Source organism: Elaeis guineensis, chromosome 10 (assembly GCF_000442705.2).
Source record: "Elaeis guineensis isolate ETL-2024a chromosome 10, EG11, whole genome shotgun sequence".
In the NCBI taxonomy this organism is placed as follows: Eukaryota; Viridiplantae; Streptophyta; class Magnoliopsida; order Arecales; family Arecaceae; genus Elaeis; species Elaeis guineensis.
Window position 1 is genome coordinate 14,614,610 of NC_026002.2, and position 21,481 is coordinate 14,636,090.

Consider the following 21,481-nt stretch of genomic DNA (forward strand, 5'->3'; position numbering starts at 1 on the left):
TTTGAACTTTTACAGGTCATACCTTCAGCTTTTGCAATAGATGATGATATCTTTACAGAAGCATCTGATAGTCCAGCAGATTACAAATCAAATTTGTGCAAGGACACCAATCTCCTAAGCGTGAACCAGCTACTAGATTCAGTATGTTTCCAACTTGGTGTCTTTCATACTTAGATTTTCACAACACAAAAGTAATTAGAAAATAGAAAATCCGCATAACTAGATACAATTGAGGTTTGCTAGGAGTTCCTTTTTGGTACGAAGATCCTCACTACCTTGATATTTAGAAACAAGCCATAATTGTATAGTCTAGCATGTGCACTTGAATCATTTTGTACGGTGAATCTCTAAATCCATTTTTCTGGTGCTTCTGTTTACCGTCCAGACCCAAGTAGGGAATGGCCAGGGATAAGTGGACTTGGAGTGGATGCTGATAGGAAAACCCACTTTTGAAATGCACAGAGTTACTCTCTGTACCGAGTTTGATGTAGCACGAAATATATTTTCCTCTCTCCGGTTCATCCAGAAATTAACGAGTTAATACATGCTTAGGTCAATACGTATTGGTGGGTGAGGCCATTGAGGAATTTATAATGAACAGCAGAAGTTTGAAGCATGTTGACTAGGACCTGGTTATCTTTTTTCCTCCATTCTTAGAAAGTAGACTACCAAAGAATTTACATCAAAATGTCAAAACTACCAAAGAAGTATGTGGACTGTTTGCCTCAGTATTTTTGCCTGGATAAGACCTAATCATCAAATCAAGCATTTGGTTAGTCCTTGAAACCCATAACAGCCAGCTGTGCCCATGTTGTAACCAGCAACACAAGTTTATGGTGAAATTTAGTTATTTTGTACCTACATATCCTGATCTCAATATTCTTGGGCCTTTTATAATTCTTCAGATCTGGTTGATATTTCTGTAGCTTCTTTTACTAATAATATACTGCCTTTTTTATCCTTTCTGGCCTTTATCTTCTTTATTTTTTAACCTGTTCTTACCAAGCATTTGATACATGGTCTCCTTACAACATATGTCCGATGTTCTTAATTGGATTCACATGGTGACTTGCTGTATGGTCAATTGCAGATATGGATACATAGCTCAGAGCTAATCATGTCCCTTGGTTCATGACATATGTGCATCATGATGATACGTTTATGCTACCTATACCCAGACAGGCCAGTCCATTAGATGCCAGAATGACTTTATGGCTTATGTCTCTAATTGTTTACTTCGCCAATGAATTAGATTAACATTGGAACTAATAGGAATATTGATTACAAATAGTGAAGCTGTTCCATTGCCTCTAGATATCTTCTTCCATACAACTGCTGAATTTGTTCGGAGATGGTTATACCGCTTAGCAGCACTAGCAGCATCAATTGCTTAGTCACTGTCATTCAGCTTGAAAGTGTGAAAGGGCCATTCTGTATAGTTGGGCACCTGGGCTTCAATATCCAAGCACTAAGAGAAGCTTCAAACTATGAAGCCATTTTGGCTAATCTATCAGGGCTCTGGCAATTGCTAGAGGCCCAACTATCTCTCAGTCAATATACATCAAGAGTGAGTTAAGTTAGATGAGGTGACCAATGTGCTCATATCTACCAACTGATCACTTAATTTGAAACTCTTATTCCATCAGACCATCCAGGGAATTATGTGAAACGTAGATCATGAAGCATAAGCTAGCTCAACATTCCTTCCTCACCATTTCAGATTTAATCCTCCCGCTTGGATGCTGTCCTCAACCTTATATTTCAAGCCTTTTATCTCACAGCTGCTGAAACATCTTCAGTAAATTGAATAGATTGTTCAGAACATGACCAACAGCCTACCAAGAGTTATCTTTTATTTTTGCGGCATCGGGTACTTAACAGAGCATAATAGGTTTTCCAGACACTGATTTCATGTATGCTAGACTATATGGTTACTCATCATATAGTTTTTAAGAATTCAACTCTTTTCGCATGCTTGCTTTCATAGCCTCTCTTTCAGATTCACATCGCCCAACTTTGCAATGTACACAGGATCTTCAATCATAGTGCTTTACTGGCACTTTTGGTTGTCCTTTATGTTCTGTATCTTTTGATTGCTTAGTTTTTGTTAGCAGGTAATTAACTTTGGATTTAGGCTTTCTGACCTTTCTTATCCTGTGTAAAGCTTAAAAAGATGCAAGTGTACATGCACAGGTCCTGTAGGTATACTTACAATATCCTAGATCTATCTTTTCCTACCTACCATGCCCCCATTTTCCCATTGGTGATATAGTATGTCATTATCATGGAAATACTGCTTGCTGCAAAAAGATATTATATTATTTTCCATGCTTTGGGTGACGGATCCTTCTCAACTTTCCAAAATGTGCACAATGAAGGTAGGTAAAGCATTTTATTTTCAGATACTTATTACCAACTTATTATCCAATGCCCCTTTTGGTTTGACACACGTTTTGGTCGGTGAGAATCAACATCTTACATTCCACGGATGGTGCTGCAGTTAGAGGTCAAATGGCTCAGATGGTTGGGTCGGTCTCTACTCCCACATGCATGAAATATGGTCCACTTTGGCTCTAGCTATCTTGGATTTTGGTGGACCCTAGTGGCTTCAATGGGACTTGACCATTTGGAGCCTCACAGTTTTATTCTTTAAAAGGCACCTCACGGGGGAGAGAAGTTTCCATTCCATATAACTGAGTTTTTCTTGACTCACAACCGATGTGGGATTAAAGGTGCCCTCCTCCCACGATAGTATCCCCCCAGTCAAGGGGGACTCTGTATGATAAGGGTGATCCTTCCTCTAGCACGATTTTGTTGCTGTTAGGGATTGAATGGCTTGGATGGTTGGGTCGGTCTCTGCTTCCACATGCATGAAGTATTATCTGCTTTGGCTCTGACTATCTCGGACTTCAGTGGGTCCTGGTGGCTTCAATGGGCCTTAGCCATTTAGAGCTTCATGGTTTTGCCCTTTAAAAGTGACTCACAGGGGAGAGAAGATCTCATTCCATATAAGCTAGAGTTTTTCTTGACTTACAACCGATGTGGGATTAAAGATGCCCTCCTCTCACAACAGATAATATTATGTAAATGTGCTAATGACATAATTTCATTGTCGTGTTTAATTTCAAAATTCTTAAAAGATCTTGTCTATGTTTACATCAATCTCCCATGAGATCTTGACCTTCTGTTGATACTCTTCTTTAACAATAATGCTTTTATAAGCAGATTGATGGTTTAAACAATGTTTCAAAAATTGCTACCAAGGTCCGTACCAGTTTTTGATCGGGTACTATACCGTACCGACAATAAAAAATTCAAAAAAATCCCACCCAGCGGCAAAAAAAAATTAAGTCGAATCGGTACTGTACCGCACCATACCACATGGTATCGGACGGTTCGGGCCGATACCATACTGAACCGATCGGTTCGATCCGGTTCAGATCATTTTCCGAAAAATCGATCTGAACCGAATCGGTTCTCCACCGGTATGGTATGGGGTACGCCGGTCGGTTCGGCTCGGTACGGAATACCATGATTTAAAGAGATCATTTTCATATTCTTGTTACCTTGTATTTTTGAAGATGCTTTTGCATTTTGCCATATCTCTGTACTTCTAGTTCTTGAGTAGGACTTCCTACTTGTTCTACCTATAGATACACCATCTTATCTGTTATTTTTGGGCATTTGTCTTCGGATCAATTTTGTTCAGTTTTCCCAAGATCATGGCTATCTAGTGAAAGTACTACATTATTTACTTTTGTCCACTAAATGTATTCTTGTTAATACAGCAGTATGGTTTTGATTTTTGGCTCTCTGGTATGCATTAGAAAAACTTTGACTGATCCATCTTAGATGAACCAAAATATATCATTTCAAAAACACAGGACTAATTTCATAAAACTGTTAAGGTAATCATATAAATAATTGAAAAAAAAAAAAAACATCTAAAAGCTTTTGGAAATGTATATTTAAGTGACTTTTTCATGTCATTTGAATTCATAAGCGGTAAGGTTTTCAATCAAATCTATCTGTATTGGCATAATCATTCCTTTCGTAAGGCCTATGTAATAACTGTTATGTTCTTTAAACCTTTGCACAAAGTTGAGTTCTCTATATTCTTTAGCTGAAAATGATGCATCAAACTAAGGTCTCTCTTTATAACTGCATTTCATAATTCAGGTGCTAAAGAGATATACTTGTGCAGGTTTTAGAGACAGCAACACATGTTGGAAGATTATCCGTATCAAGCACCTCTGATGTGCCATTCAAAGAAATGGCTAGTCAATGTGAGGCTCTTTTGGTGGGAAAGCAACAAAAATTATCTGTTTGCATGAGTACCCGACAACAACAACAATTTTTCCTGAGTGGCCTTTCACAAGATGACAAAGAAATGAAACATTCCTCACACTTGTGCACAGAACAATTACAAATGGTAAACTCCAAACCTTAAAAAAAAAAAAAAGAAAAAAAATGCGGCAAATGCATAAGCATTAGAATGTCAATAAGCATGCATGTGCTTTATTTAATCATAATGTGCATTATTTTGTGGCAACAATAATGAAAAATTGTTGAACAAAGTTGAACTCTTAGTCCATGAATTTTCATGATTGTTTCAGAACTGTGCTTATGGAAAGCCAGAAATTCTTTCTTCAAAAATTTCATCTCTTGCTTGAAGTTTACCCCTTTAATGTTCTTTTTTTCTCTTCTTTTCCTATTCCTAACTCAGAAGAATGAAGCTATTCTCACTTTTTGTCAAGTTAGAATTGCCTGATCCATTCTGTTTTTCATATGTTTTGCTTCTTTTTTAAAGAAGTTATTGATGTTCTCGTGTTTCGTTGGACTCACCCATAATTTTAAAGAAACATCTACTTTTTGTGTCTAAAACATGTTAATATTCAGAATATCATTCTGAACATTCTATCAAAGCAATAAGATATATGGGAAAACTTGTTAAATGTTGCAATTTTTACTCCACTCCCTCTCTTTTACTGGACAAGCAATATATTTTAGTAAAAATTTTTGATTTGTTGCCCACCTTTTTTATGCTTATTATGTTTCCCTTTCAAAAAAAAAATTGTATTCAGCTAATCTCCTCCAAAATGCAGATTGGCAATCCCTTCGTTGAGCCGAACTTCAATGCATATGCATGCACGGTAACTGCCACCACTACCCTTCTGTTCCCCACCGAATACCAATGCCAGCCCCAGTTCAGGCTCCCCGCTTCAAACCCATTTGATAATTTCCTAAAAGCTGCTGGCTGGTGAAGTGGTTATGTTTCTGGAGTATACTAATACCACCCTCCATTATAATCACGTAAAGTGAGTGGTGACCAGAGTTGAATGTTCCAATATTCCGCATTCTGTGGCTAAATAGCTCTTGCTTGCATCTCCATATGCCATTCCACTGAAGGACCATCTATGTTGATTGCTTAGCAAGTGCATATTATTTCATATCTCATCCCCTTCGTTCTTTCATTATATTCATTCGTTCAGAGTGGAAGTTCCAAAAGATTCATGGAAGAGGTGACTCCAAGTTTGTATGTCATCGTTAAGAGTGATAATGCGTTAATGTCATGATGTAATTATCTGTGCTGTGCTATTGTTATAGATGGATATATTTCTGAATATGGGGAGAAGACCCTCTAATAAACTTCAATGCTTGATTGAAGCGCGAAACATTTCATAGTGTTTGTTTGCCTGGGATAGGTTGTCAACTTAAATGGCAGCACCTATTCAATCAAAGCTTAGAATCAATAAAAGAATAATCATGCCTGCCCTATTCTGTAGACAACAGAAATAATCTCACAATATCATATACTTTTAATTTAATACTACTAGATAAAATACTCAAGGAGTGGGAATTTTACCTCAGTCATGCTGCCCTGTAGAATAAGGGCTTCCCAACTTAGCCTCATCGGCTCGTCTCGAGCGGTAGCTCTTCTACATGATAAATAGAAGGTAAGAAAGAGGGGAAAAATGAGAGAGAGAGAGAGAGAGAGAGGGGGGGGGGGGGGGGGGGGGGGGGGGTGTATGTGAGAGAGAGAGGTGGAGGGGGATGGGGGGGTGTGATCTCCCCGCTTAATCGAATTTTATTCTCCAAATTGGCAATACCTAAGTCATCAAAACGATAAGGATATATATTTTGTAAATCTCTTCCTCAATTTCTCAAATACTCTCCTTCTTTGTATAATTCCTTTACTTCCTTTACTGGGTCTTAACACGAGAATGGGATGGAGCGTGGTATGTACTCTCATAATTTGCTTCTTTCTATCAATAATCTTAATGGCTGATCTTCATAGGATAGATCTTTTCGGAAGTCTATAGCTTCAAGCTCTACGATATAGATAGGATTTGATACATATTTTTGAACATTGATATGGGGAAAATATTATATCTCAGGGTTTATTTGGTTGAGATATGTCATATTATGAGATAAGCTCATTATTTTTAGAATCATCTATCTAAAAAAATGATTATAGGAGAAAATATATTTTATCATGTTTAATTGAAATTCCTTCAAAAAATAGCACTAATAAAGAATCACTGTGCCTGATTGGGCATACTATTATATAGAAATATTGTCAAATTTTTAAACAGTTTACAAAATGGCATTGGTATTTTTTTTCAATCTATTTGTTAGCCATTTATGACCCACTTACATTGAAGGCTATTAGGATGGACCATTTCTAATATCAAAATATATTTGTATGAGTTAATATTTTTTAAAGTGAATTATACTTATAGTATAAAATATATTTATAATTATAAATAATTTTTAATATATTTTTATGCCAAATTTATTATTATATATTTATTAATTAATGATTAATAATCAAAATTTACTATAAATATATTAATATATGAATTATAACATTATTTATAAATAATAGTGTTAATATTTTAAAATTTTATTTATTTATTATATTAGTTATATAATATAATCAATATAATGTTCATATAATATTAATATCATATTAGTGGGCATTTCCATTAAGCAATGACTATTTCATTTTACCTCCTCTCATTAGTTTGGCATGGAAAAAAAAATGCTATCCTCCTGTTATCATTTCTGATATTAGATTTATTTTTTCATACTAGATTATCTCCAATCCAATGAACTTTTAAAAGAAATAAGAAAGTTACATAGAAATGCAATGGTTATTTGGCTTTACCTAAAGTCCCACGGAGATCTTACCAAAAAAAGGTCTTATGGAGAGAGATGCTTGCTTTTCTTTGGAAAAGGAGATTCACAATTTTAAAATGAGATAGAGAGGAGGGAGCAGGAACGCCTGTTAGTGTTGTAGTTTCCAATATCCTCCTATAACTTCATCGTAATCAAGATGTAGAAAGATTTTTATTTGGAAGTAAGAGAAATAGAAAGATTTTTAAAATTTAAATATGTCTATCTTAATCTTTTATCAAAAATTGAGATTGAGATCAATCTAGGATGATCCAAAACTAATGCAAAAGATAGGGGAGAATTAAGAGAAGATGGGAGCCACTTGTCACCGTGAGGAGGGACCAACCCTTCCGCATGTATTAGATGTATAAGGTGCTTTGAAACCGAGAGACATTTCACTCTGCCCGCGATATCCATCTTATTTGTAGAAATTAGGTCACTCCATAAACACATTCAAGAGGAGTTAGGGCCTCAAATAGGAATAGAAAAATGTGACTCCCATTCTAACTATTTGATTAGAGGAAGACTCATCCCAATTCTGATTTTGAGACAGAATGCGAATGGCTTAATCATTTTAAAACCTAATCCTGACTCTTTTCTAAGAATTCAGATCTCTATTCCAATTCTAGTTTCAGTCATGAACCAAATGCTTCAGCGGATATAACCATTCCGATCTCCATTCCAATTCATTTCAATTTCAATTCTGATCACGAACGAAACATCTGCTCAATATATTTATATTGAAGTAGCATAATAAATTTGATTTTATTAGAAAAAAAATTTATTATGATGATCCCATATACAAGCAAGCTAGGTTTCCACAGTTGCCACAACTTGAGCTGCTCGCTTGTGACCAAATAGGCGTCCATCATTCTACCAAAAAAAAAAAAAAAAACGTCCATCATGAAGGAAGCTTGAGATCTCACGGGTTGTCAAAGGCCAACATAGGTCCCTCACCATACCAACAACATGTTCCTAAGATAAAAACGCTAAAACGGCCTTGATAAATGACTGGTGACGTTCTTGCTAAAAGGAGACAAACATGAGGAGAGAGAAACTCATGAGGAGAGAGATACTATCGGTCTTTTTACGGCACATGCAAAATAATATTGACCGCCGTCACAGCCATTCATAAACCATCCATCATCTTAAACCATTCATGGCTACAGTCAGCTCAATCATTCGCATGGTACATGAAATTTCACTGTCATAGTCATTAATCAAGTTTCCACCGTCATAAATAATTAATCCAGATGCAAATTGATTAGATTGGATTGGGTCACGGGTGATCGCGATCCAATCCAACAGAATATCAGATTAGATCAAATCGGTTTCATAACTAAAATTTTCGATTCGATAGATCATTCAGATCGGATCGGATCTATGTGTAATCTTGTCCTAATACAAAAAAAATTCAAACCTAGATTATATTCAGATCAAATGTAGACAATCATATTTTAATTATCCTAAAATCAACTACTATTGACCATACAAAATAGACCTCTTAATATAAATTAAGATATAAAAATAATTTTTATTTTTTAACCTATCTTCATGTAAAAGATGTTGCTTATACAAATCTTAAATCACAAGTTAAAAACTCGAATGGATTCGGATCCTAGTGGTATATTGGGTTTGGATCGAGTCAAATCCCACACTAGAAGATCTAAAATTTTATTAGAAATCAAATGAAGTGGATTGGATCAGGTCGAAATAGAATTCAATAAACTCAGACTTATCTTAAAAATAAAATAGATCTAATTTTAGAACCTAATCATGCCATACAGATCCTTTAAAGTGGATTAGATTGGATCTAAGCAGGTCGACTAAACTTGAGCTATTGATCAATCCGACTCACTTGCGGTTTGTATTACCGTCCTTGTTAATAAAAAGGCATTAACATAAAGTACAACACATAATTCAAAATCTACATTTCATGGCCGAACCTTTCAACCATCCACGATGGGCCTTTGTATATATCATTTACCAAAATATGCAAATTTAAACCTTGATACCGATGTATATTTTATTTTTAGATAAATAACAGAAATACTTCTTCAATTTTAATTTAATTTTATTTATATCTTTGTACTTTAAAAAGTATCAAACTGATCCTTCTAGTTATTGATATATTCTAATGTGATCCAACTATTCATTTTACCAATCAACAGTATTAGATTTCTTTCTCAATAGACGAAAATACCCCTTATTTATGGATGAGCTTGAAGGAGGAAGAAGATGAGAAGAAAAAGTAGATGAGGGAAAGGAGAGGATGGGAGAAGGGACGTCGATAAAGAATGGATCAGAGGAAGAGAAGGAGGACGAGAAGAAGAAGAAGGTGGAGAAGAAGAAGAAAGAAAGAATGGATTGCCGATGGGAAGGGACGGAAGTAGAAGGGGCCGCCGTGAAGAAGATGACTTATGGACGATTTGGAGGAAGAAGAAGATGAGGAGATGAAATGAATAATGAGAAAGGAAAAGAGGTAGAGGGAGCCATCATGGAGGAGAAGAAATGAGTGGGAAGAAAGGAAAGAAGAAAGGATCTTTTATCGATAAAAAGAGGTGGATGCAGAGAAGGCCATCTAAAAAGATAGAGCTCATGGGTTGATTTAGAAGAGAAAGAGGTTGAGAAGGAGGAAGAAAATGATAAAGAGTGGGAGGAGGGAAGAGGGACCACCGGCAAAGAATAGGATGGAGGAAGAAAAAAAAAGGACAAGAGGATTGGGAGGAAGAAGATGGAGAAGGAAAGAAGGGACGGAGGTGGAGGCTACTATGGAGGGGATTGGTTTATGAATGGCTTGGAGGAGGAGGATGAGGAGCATAAATGGATGGAGAGGAAGATGAAGAGATGAAAAAATGGGTGGAGAAAGGGGAGGACAAAAATGGAAGAGGGAGAAAGAAGAGGAAGGGGAGGAGGAGAAATGAGTGATAAGGTGAGGAGGAGAAAGAAAAGGAGAAAAGAGAAGGAAAAAAGAGGGACATCGACAATGGAGGAGAGGATCAATCAGAAAGGAGGAAAGAGGAAGATGATGAAAAAATAGATATTTTTGTCATTTTAAAAAATTTTATTAATGAAAATAAATAATGGGATCACATTGAAACATATTGATAATTAGAAAGGATAGTTTGATACTTTTTAAAGTATAGAAGATATAAATAAAATTAGATTAAAATTAAGAAGATATTTCTATAATTTATTCTTTATTTTTTTTGGCTCCTAAACCACGTAGTATCACCATAAATATAATTATATACACACACACACCTAGGGCTGTTAAAATATGATCCAACCCGACCCGTGTTCAACTTGCCATAAACAGGTTCGGATTTAGGCTAAACGGGTTTGGGTCATAAACAGATCGGCCGGTTTAATCCATTTAATAATTGGATCAGATTTAAATTTTAGATATCTGACCCGTTTAATCCGTTTAATATCTAGGTCGGGTTGAATCAGATAACCTATTTAACCTATTTAATCTGTTTAATCTATTTCTGACCTATTTAACCTGATTTGTTTAACCTGTTTAACCCATTTAAGACCTGTTTAACCTGTTTATAATCTGTTTAACTTGTTTCTGACCTATTTAACCCGACATGTTTAACCTATTTAATCCATTTAATATGTTTAACCTAATTTGACCTATTTAATAAATAGGTTAAACGGATCAGATCGAGTTATCTGTTTAATAAATAGGTCGGATTTAGATTTGAATCTTTGATCCATTTAATAAATAGATCGGATTTTGGTTGATGATTTTTTGATCCGATCTGTTTATGATCCGATCCGTTTATGACTCGATCAGATCCGATTGCCACCCCTACACATATCCACCCACCAAAGCATGCAAATTTAAACATTGATAACGATGTATATTTTTTTTCTTTATCAAAAAAAATGACGTACATTTTTTTATTTTAATCCCTAGACCAGCTATCATATATTATCACCATAAATATAATAATATCTTTGAAATTTATGAATCATATATATATATATATATTATAAAATAGAGCAAACGCGTCCCTGTGTCTCCGTCTGTCGTGTGGGCATATCTCTATCTGCCACGTGTGTACAAGAGAAAAAAGTCAGGAGCAAACGCATTGTGAGGGCTCGATCAGGCCATTGATGGAGATGCACTTGTCCTTGGCGGAGGCGAAGGGTTTTCGACAGTGAGAAAGGCTGTCGGAAACCACCGCTCGCACTCTCGCTGTACCTACCACTGCTTTCTCACCGCACCTGTCGCTGCTTCCTCACGGGATCATCGGGGCAAGCCAAACCACCGTTGGCCCTCACGGTAGTGGAAGAATAGCAGGATTACTGCATTTTTTAGATGGAAAGAGATCGAGCGCAGAGGCAAGGTGTGCCGAAAGAGCACGACGAAGCCGGTAGTGGAAGAGCAGCCATATGAGGTCCCACATCCACATGACGACGATTAGGAGGAGGCGGCGGTAGAGTGGGAGGAGGAAGCGCGGGGTGAAGAAAATGTTCCACGACGGAGAGGTGTCTCGAAGGGTGGGAGTATGGGAGCGAGGCTAGGATCACCACTATGAGGTCATTGGGGAGGCCAATTATTAGGGTCCAGGCCTCGTCGGGTGGGGGCTAGGGTTCCGACGTTAGCAGAGGAGGAGGAGGAGGCCATGGGTCGAAGATTGGATCCAGAAGTGCAGTTCCATGTCTTTCCAATCCTGACCTCCCAACACTTCTCCGCCTCCGATCACCACCACTATCAGTGTGGGACGGCGAGGTGGGAAAAGATCTTACCTTTAATTCTTTCTGTCTTTTCTTTGCTTTCGTTGATTTTTCTTCTTTTTTTTTTGATTTTTTCTATGTTTTTTCGTCCTTAGGAGCTTCGATCGGATGGAAGATCTTGAGGTCGAGCAGCTTAATGCGGCACTCAAGGTGGAGGAGGTCGACGGCCCAAGGGCCGAGGAGCTCAGACATTCATAAAAGAAAAGAAGAAGAAGAGGGAAGAAAGAAAAAGAAGAAAAAAAAAAAGAAAAAGATTAAAAAAATATTTTTTTAAAAAAATAACAATGAACTTTATTGTTGAAGCTTTTTGATTTTTTTTTATTTGAACTTATCTAGATTTGAAGTTAAATGAGAAATCCAAAAATAATAATTGAAATTTAAAAGATAGTTATCTAATTTATGATTAATTATAAATTATTTTTTAGATAGTATTAATTAATTATAAATTTTTAATTATTTTTTTATATTCAAAGAATAGATATTGATCATCTGGTATTCCGTAGATTAGATACATTAATTTTAGGAAGAGAATCAAAGCAGTAAAAGAAGAGATGAAAAAAATTATAGTTTAGATTTCTAATTTTTTTTTAAAAAAAATTTATAGTTTAAATCTTCAAAATTTTAATATATATATTTTTTAAATTTTTAAAATTTAAATCTCTCATAACTCATTAATTAGAGATATATTTATTAAGATTCTGATCAAAATTATTATTTATTATTATATTATTTTATTTTTATTTTATTTTAAATTCGAAGATGCTGTGGTCATTGATTAGTGGTAGTCGTTAATTAATATTATTAATTTTATTATTAAAAAAAGTAATAATTAAAATGATGATAAGTACATGGACTCCGTATGCACCAAGGCGTGCAGACTTAAACCACGAACCGACGTACATTTTATTATTTTAACCCCTAGACCTGGTGCCATATGTTATCATCATAAAAATAATAATATCTTTGAAATTTATGAATGCTGCTTAAAATAGTGACGGGCAAATGGACTCCGTCTCCTCCAAGACCGGATAGGTTGGTTGGTCTCGCCCCTCTCCCTCTCCCTCTCGCTCTCCCGATCTCTCATACCCCAATCCGATTATCCGATCTAGTCTCTGGTGCCGGCGCCCTCCAATCCTCGAACCCTGGGTTCTTCGTTCGGTTCTTCTCCTCTCCGGCGACCCGATCTCGGTGAGTTCCCTTCTCATCTTCTACACCCTTTCTCTCTCCCTCTCCCGCAGTCTGATCTCCATCTCGAATCAATTCTAGTTTCCGGCACCGGCGATTTTCGATCCACCTGGCCCCCGACGCCTCCGATTCTTCGGTTCGGCTCATCTCCTCGAGGCCCACTCGTTCGGATAGCTCTTTAAATATAGATCGATATCCTCTCGTTTCTTGCCTTCTGGTCCTGCTTCACTCCTGTTTTGTAGTTGTCGAGGCTTGAATGATTCTGGTTCTGTAGCTTCTTTTGTCTTTCACTTGTAGCGAAGTTCTGAAAAAAAGAAAACGTTGACATTAGAAACGATAATTTTTAGGTTTCCTATCCGATCGCCATCGAGACTGATCAAACACCAACTAATTTCGTGCATTCGGTCATCTGGTGGGACAGTGGTGGTTTATGTTAATAGCCAGACCAGATGATGCTCGCGTGCGAGTAGCATGAATATTATTCATTTAGATTTATTTTTTTATTTAAATTAATTTAAATATAAATAAAAATTTAAAAAATTGACTAATACCTGTATCTATATCTATATTTATATCGATAATATATATATATATATATATGGATAGATAATTATCTGATCCATATCTGAATATCCGAATTAATATATAATTATATATAATTTTATATAACACTTATTAATTTTAAAAAAAAATATAATCATATAAATATATTATTAATTTGATGTATCATCTATTTTGTAATATTTTTAATTTTATAATCATAAAATTTAATTATTTAAATTATATCCATAATTATATGCATACTTTCAGTATCTGAATTGTATTCATATCTATTTAAAATAAATATAAATATAAATTTTTGTATTCAAATAATATTTATATTCGTATTTATATTTTTTAAAAAAATAAATATGAATATGAATATATTAGTATCTGATCCAGTTTCAACCGTGCTCATGTTTGTGAAATTATTCTTGATTGACTTTGGAAGTTGCATGCACGGGAGTTCAGGAAAATTTTTAGTTAGTATTTTACTTAGCATATAAATGGTCCAGTTAGGTAAATGTGGGAATTAAATATAATATTTTTCAGATATCCTCAAGGAATTTTCATCATATTACATAACGGAAATATTTTACATGGAGCAGAACTGGGATCCTCATGGAAGTAGTATCTACTTTTACCAAAGGGTTCCAGTCATGTCCCTATGCATAGAGCAGCTGGGATTCTGGAAGATTTGTCCAAATGTTGATTAAATTCGAAAAAGCTACTGCTTAGTTGAGGTATCATCATGGATGAATTGCCTGTTGACATGAAATGATGCGACTCTCTAGAGAAAGAATGTCAAATGATCGGATGTTGTTGACCTTGCTCTTCCATGTTGATTTCCTTGGGGACCAAAATTTGCAACGATATGCCTAGTCGGTAATTCTTTTCCATGTAAAGAAAAGTCCTCGTTGTTGTCATTATCCATGACCTTTTTGCTGTCAGAAAAGTGAAAGCTGTTAAGTTGATAAAGCTCCATGGAAGAATTGAGCCAATTTTTAAAAATAGGAGAGAGGGGCCTCCCATGAGCGTATAAGGCCATTGGGAGACAGAAAACACTACATTATTGGTTCCAGAATGTTCGTGCAGCGAGGAAACAACTGTTGAAATTCCCCTAGATTTGGAAGACTGTAAAAAAAAAGAAGGTGCTAAATTTGGATATAGGGTGTCATACTTATCTTTGAGACACAGTTTAGAAGCCAAAGATTCTAACTACTGCCTCATTCGTAGAGGCGCAATATTTAATAGATATACACGTCATCACATCATCCGTAGCCTGTCATGCTACTGTTTATACTAAGATTGCATGCTGTCGAGGGTTATACATGTCCACACACACACACACACATATATATATATATATATATATATATATATATATATATATATATATATAGACATATGTATGTATCTATGTATGTTGTGGTATTCTCTTATTTCCAATCTCGGATGTCTCTCGAGGAGCCACGCCAGCATCATTACCGATGAAATCATCCGACGACCAAAACTTCTACTAATTGGCTCCATTGAGAAGAACGTGGTCGAATTGAATCCCATATGATACAGTACAGGCCATTTTCTTCACCGTGCGAATGTTGACCGATGTTTCTATCATTATGCGCATAATAACAACCGTCCGCAATGGTCATGCACAACATGGGTGCATACGTTCTAGATCCGTTACCGAATGCCCTGGATAGGCCTAGGAAACTTGAGTAGCGATCAACAACCTTCTCTCTATATAAAGAGAGGAGATGAGAACCCCTCGAATAACTTCCAATTTCTAGCATCAAAATTTTATTTTATTCTTTTTTAAGCTTCATCTGGCTAAGGCATCGGAATTTTGTGGCCATAAGAAAAGGGCCTTTGGATGTTAAATTTTGCGGACGACATCGTCTCTGCTTCCAGAGGGTTATAGTGTTACGACTTACGATGCGCTCTCTCCAAATTTATGATCACATTAATAAGCAGGTACTGAAGCTCCTTTATTACAATGGCGGCCTTAAAAGCTTTTTGGAACAGCCCTGTGGGCCCCAAGACAACTCATTTCTGGGGACCTGTTGCCAATTTCAGCTTCGTTGTGGCTGTATGATTCCTCACTTCTCTTGCTGGTTATATATTTCTCAGTTTCTCTCTTCACTCTTATCATATTTATTTAAAGACTAGACAAAGGGAAAACTTGCGGCATTATTTTAAAATGAGCACTTTTAAGTGAAAAAAAAATTGCATGACCTCCTTTTTCTTTGAAAGCAAGATAATATTTTAAATTTAATATTTCACCTTATATTACTTCATGGATTTTTATCGGTTGGTTGTTGGAGCCATGTAGCCTCGATTCTTTGGATCAGAGACAATAATAAATCGGATATATATTGAATCAGCTAATATTTATACTTACTCTATAATTAAAAATTTTATATTCATATCCATCTCTTATCTGTTGTGGATTAGATACGAATTAGATTAGATCGGATAGATAAGAGAGATTGGATGAGATCGAATTGAGTCGGATGCATGTAAATATTATAAAATAATTATAATTTTAAATATAAAATATATATTAAAATTATATTGTATCGGGTTCAGAACAAGATGTACCATTATTTATACCGATCCGAATCCACTTCAAATATTTTTTAAAATTTATATTGTTTCGAATTCTAATTAAGTTGAATAAAATCTACCTATTCGGATCGGATCATATTGGATATTTGGCAAATCAGATGAAATTGCTATCCCTAGTTTGGCTTATCCATCCACCAAAACTTGGCATCTACATGAATGTGGTGTGATACATTGGTATGGATCATAAGAGAAATGAAGAATTTGAAACCTAGTCATGCATCCATATTTATATTCTAAAATCTAGAAAATGGGGTTATAGGCATTGTAAGCCACTGATCAGAACACTGAGTTGTTTTGAAGATTTATTGTTTGTTGGCTACCAGGTTCATGCTATTGGCTTTTGCTTCAATTTGACGAAGCCATAAACTGGTTGCTGTTTCTTTTCCGCACAAATAGAAGCAAAGCAGACTTGGCCCGGCATTTTTTAACAATTAAAGTTATGTCGTCAGTAATTTGTTTGTCGTTTCTCAAAATCAACTAATGTTACATTGTTTGAAAGTTTGTTCATTCTATGGGCAAATTTTGCAATTTTGAGACTCGTATTCTGCTTACTTATGTGCCCTTTAGATGGTAAACTCTATAACTTGGATGCTCCAAAGTCCTTACCGGCTATGGGCGGTAACCCACGATAAACAAAACCAAAACTAGTTGAGATGAATACATGTATCCAAGACTCAAGACAACCAGCAATGCCATGCATTAGATGCAATCATTTTTCCAAATAAAAATTTCACTTTTCAATGTTGAAATAATATGATAATTTGAGTTAGGCTGGGCTGCTCTGAAGAGCAAATGTCATCATATACTCTCTGTGTTTTTTTCCATTACCTGTTCTGTGAGATTTATGCAAAGATAATTTCTTTCCAATGGCAAAATTGCCTTTATTCCTTTCTCTCACAAGTGGTTTTTGTTCTCCTTCCTCCCCTATTGCACTGACCCTCTTCTCTTACGACTGTAGAGCCTACCTCATTGTGGCTTCCTTGTCTAATGTGTTGCTTGGATACTCTGTTTTCAAGTTGTTTGGAACTGTCAACACTTTCGGACACTGGGACATGGTAGGACACAATACGACTCAGCTAGACAGTTCATTTGAAGCATCCTGCTAATATCAACAAAAGTTGTCTTATGCTTAAGATTTTTTGGATACCTAGAGAAGTGTTTTTATATTTTTAATATAAAGTTATCAATCTTATATGTAAATATGATGCTTTAAGCGAAGTATCACTATACATTTAAAGTGATCAAGTTATCACGGGTTAAGCGAAATGTCATTATATTTTAAATACATTTATATTCATGGTTAGTTATCATTTTAAGTATCTCAAGACATTTAGATGAACATAAAAAGCAAATTAACTTGCAATCTTGTGGCTATTCCATTAATTTATCTGTTAAATAGCACTATATCTCTAAGTCTCCCTCTCTCTCTCTTTTCTTTTTTTTTCTTTTTTTTTTTTTAATATGCATCGAAGGATACAAATACACTACATATATATAGATGCATACATACAAGTTACACAGAGAGAGAGAGAGAGAGAGAGAGAGAGAGAGATTAGGACGGCAGCATTAAATCGGGATATCATCTTTATTTTCTCTTTCCACTTCCTATTTTCCCTTTCCTATGGCACTGGCTAATAGAGAACAACTATGGCCAAAGTTTTAAGTTTCACTGAAGTTGAACCTCAGTTTTGGCTTTTGGTCAATTTCAGCAATCTCAGTTAGTTTAAAGTCAAAATTGGCCAATTTCAATTTAGTTTGGGCCAGTTTCAGCCAAAACTAGCTTTGGATGCCTTTTTAATGTTTTATTTTGATGTCTAGTGCCACTTTTTCATTTATTAAGTACATAAGCTATATAATATCTATTTTTTCTTTTTTTGAGTTTAAAAAGAGGAGATAGATAATAGAATTAACATTCCAGAGGTTGAGGCCTTCGAAGAAATGCTTGCAGACAACTAGATTCAAAATATTTCACAAAAATAACATTTTCAAAATAATCTAATATTTATAACTGGAGGCATATGATTAAATATCCACTTAAACACAAAAACATAAAAAATGCTTGTATGCGATTTATTTATAAGTTCTATTTTGACTGGAGTATAATGAATTTTCAGAAAACTAAAGTTCAAGAAGTAAATTACATATAGACACATAAAGTTCACTTATATCTAATTCAGTCTTAGATTGTAGAAACTATACAACAAAGAAGCTATATAGCACAATATGCTCTAAAATGTTCGGAATAATATTTCTGGGTTCCTTTTATTTTTCTATTTTCTTTTTTTTTTTTTGTGAAATTTCTATTGATCTGTTGATCGAAACTCCAAAAGATGGAGCAAAATTTCTGAAGTCACAACCAAAATGGAGTTTTCAAATCCCGGCTACAGGCATGGATGGCTGTGGTTGGGTCAAGTTCTTTTCCCTCTCCATCCCTCTCTTTCATCTGAAGGTCAATAACAAGCAGCTGAACCTAGGTAATCTGATCAAGGCTGGATCCACTTCAGTTAGTGCCAATGATTGGTTGATTGTTTATTGGAGGTTGATGGATTTGTTGATTGAGAGGGAGAGAGAGGCAAGAGAGTGGGGTGCAAACTAGATGCAAAATAGCCAGAGATGGGGAGGGATATATCACGAAATTAGAAAAAATCTCTCTTTATTTTGTTTTCTTTTATTGTAAAATTTGAGCCGTCCAGATCTTGTTCTGATGTTTCAAAAAAATTGGAAGTATTTTCGCCCTAATGTTTTCAGGAGTAGACCAGCCTAACTCATGATAATAATAAACTGATCTACTAGTCAAGCTTTATAAATTGTTTTGCAAGAGGTAAAAACAATGAAAAAATAACTTATGCCTCTTAAAAAAATTAGTTAATTGAACAACTAATTAGTCAGTCACTGAGAGTGGAACTATATTTGCAGAAACCAAGTTATAGTCTGGATATGAAAAGAGAGAAGAAAAAGAAAGAAAAAGATAAAAGTTTTAAGTTATTGTACTTAGAAATAAATATCATTCAGGAAAAAAAATGAGAATGAAAGCTTCCATTTGCTTCTTTATTATGAGAAAAAAAATATGGTATACATTCTTCTATGTTATATGGATAGCAGGTCTAATGTTACCAAAATGAGTTATTTGTATTTTACAGACCTTATTTCATCATGGGAGACATAGAAGAGACCAACAAATAGAAAATTTTATGCTAAAATTCATTAGCCTTTTCATTTTTTGGTGCATAATTATTTTGAAATATGTCACCGCATTGAAGTTAGATACTTCCAATCAGCTGTTGAAAATTATCATTCTTTTGAGTTTTTTCGACAGCTGACTATGGTAGCTCTCATGCCAGTCGATCAGTCATATCTGCTTTTGAAATCTTTCAACTTGGCTGTCGATTGTGAAGATAACCTGTAACTTTGCTGCTCATACTGTATATTTTGACTAATTTCTGATCACTGTCTACTGCAACTATACGTGTTCTTTCTTTTCTATTCTTTTATGATGAAAGCTTGATCCCTTTTCTATTCATGTTTCTGACCTGTTCATGATATAATTGTATGACTTGGTTGGTTTGTGAAATTGTTTTTATGGCTCTGCTTTTTTAGGGTTTGGTCGATACGCAGAAACCTCCAGAAATGATCTCTGGCAACATGACTGCAGGTTAAGAAGTTTCTTGGGTCAGAAGATTATAATTTTTCACTTTTCCATTGACTGACCTAGACTAATTGTCAATTTGGTTTCGCAGTCATGTGTGTGTATTCAGGACTCTTCATGAGGTTTGCATGGATGGTGCAGCCACGAAATTACCTGCTTCTAGCTTGCCATACCTCTAATGAATCTGTTCAGCTTTATCAGCTATCTCGTTGGGCAAAGGCCCAAGGGTAAGGATATTGCTCCTAAGTTTTCTGGGGAATTACTTGGTTCTATATCTAAAAGTAATTGGTTGCTACCAGTCCTATTGATTTTATTTACTTTGGGAGATTAGGTCCCAGTGCATTATTGTTTTGTGTTGTTTGGTACTGCCATGAATATGGATCTTGTTTAGGCTTCTGCTAACGACTCTGTATAGCAACCTTGGGATGGCTTTAGCCTCTTAAGTAGTACCTTCATTAATGGATGTTTTGTTTGAGTCATAAAAAACTCTGCTTATCATCATCTTATGCTATGTGGTTGCTTGTTAATTTATGGTTTGTTTTGCCCAACAAGCATTGACATTCCGAATCATGTCTAATGAAAAAAAGGGGTTAGATGCATGACAGGCTGTTGTTTATAAAAGCCTTAATTTGAAATAATCTAAATCAGGTGACCTCTTAATGTATACCTCCTATATAGTGCTACAAGATGCTTAACATTATGTTCTGAATTGATGATACATTAATTTGGTCAGGAAATAAATCAATTCACACCATTAACTTTGTGATTTTGTCGGGGTCTATTAATTGAAAATGTGTTTTTCTCTGCTGTTGGACTGGAAAAGTGAAAATATGCTAGTTCTTTCGTATTCTCGTGGTCTTTGGCATTAATTCATGTTCTAACTTTTTTTTTTTTTTAAAACAGATACTGGGATAAGAAAGAGACAGAGTTGCAGAAGTAACTTCTATGAGGTTCTTCAAAAGTATTTTATTCAAATCAGTAAATGGATGATGTGTAACTCAAGCTTCATATTGGTGAATCAGCACTGGAATCTTTCATGTGAACCATTATTGCATGAGAATTGCCCCCTGAAAGTGTCATTTTATCCAGACATCACAATGGATTCCAATTTACTCATACATAATGATTAAGTTTTCTTTCTTCTGGAATATTAATGAATCACTTGGATTTCCAATTTCTAGCATGGTAAGGTTCCTTACCAGATTCACATCCATGCACCAAGTTGCTTGTTCTTGTGGAATCTGCTTCTCTCTATGTTAATCTTCTGACTTGGTGATGTAGATCTAGCTAGATTGATTCTATTTGGACCGGCCTTATAAGAAACCATAATGTATAAACAATGAAGTCATATTCAAAATGCTCACATGCGAACGCAGGGTAATTAACTTTGCATTTTCTCATGTCAATAGTTGCTTCCTGCATGTGCACAGGTGAGGGTAACAAGCATGAACAAAACTGAGAGCTGGGCGATCATGCTTGTGCAATCGGCCATTTATGATATGAAATGGATTAAGATTTTAAATTCCGCAGGATGAGATTGCTCTTAGGTAC

General features: G+C 35.3%; 2 protein-coding genes across 5 annotated transcripts in view; both read left to right on the plus strand.

Moving 5' to 3' along the window:
• LOC105053077 (protein SEMI-ROLLED LEAF 2) overlaps positions 1-5,677 on the plus strand; it is a 31,000-nt gene extending 25,323 nt beyond the window's left edge. The window contains 3 exon segments of the mRNA XM_073244386.1: positions 16-141; positions 4,205-4,432; positions 5,106-5,677. Of these exon segments, the coding sequence (XP_073100487.1) occupies positions 16-141; positions 4,205-4,432; positions 5,106-5,264 (513 nt within the window). The 3' untranslated portion in view covers positions 5,265-5,677.
• A 7,212-nt stretch (positions 5,678-12,889) lies between these two features.
• Positions 12,890-21,078, plus strand: LOC140852060 (mitochondrial pyruvate carrier 1-like). Of its 4 annotated transcripts, XM_073244777.1 has the most exons (6): positions 12,945-13,116; positions 15,516-15,745; positions 17,243-17,339; positions 19,882-19,936; positions 20,022-20,157; positions 20,834-21,078. In XM_073244777.1, the coding sequence occupies exons 3-6, from the start codon at positions 17,337-17,339 to the stop codon at positions 20,868-20,870; spliced, it is 231 nt and encodes a 76-aa protein (XP_073100878.1). In that variant the 5' UTR covers positions 12,945-13,116; positions 15,516-15,745; positions 17,243-17,336; the 3' UTR covers positions 20,871-21,078. The 4 variants fall into 4 exon arrangements, with proteins under 4 accessions (XP_073100875.1, XP_073100876.1, XP_073100877.1 ...); XM_073244774.1 differs by lacking the exon at positions 15,516-15,745 and having other exon boundaries at positions 12,890-13,116; XM_073244775.1 differs by lacking the exon at positions 17,243-17,339 and having other exon boundaries at positions 12,915-13,116; positions 15,631-15,745.
• Positions 21,079-21,481: the final 403 nt, after the last annotated feature.

What these genes read in the sequence shown, in the direction of transcription:
- LOC140852060 (XM_073244774.1), top strand. Translation starts at nt 12,905, where the DNA reads ATGCTGCTTAAAATAGTGACGGGCAAATGGACTCCGTCTCCTCCAAGA. An exon ending in TCTCCGGCGACCCGATCTCG is followed by an intron (nt 13,117 to 17,242) that starts GTGAGTTCCCTT and finishes TTACGACTGTAG; the next exon opens with AGCCTACCTCATTGTGGCTT. An exon ending in CTTTCGGACACTGGGACATG is followed by an intron (nt 17,340 to 19,881) that starts GTAGGACACAAT and finishes CTGCTTTTTTAG; the next exon opens with GGTTTGGTCGATACGCAGAA.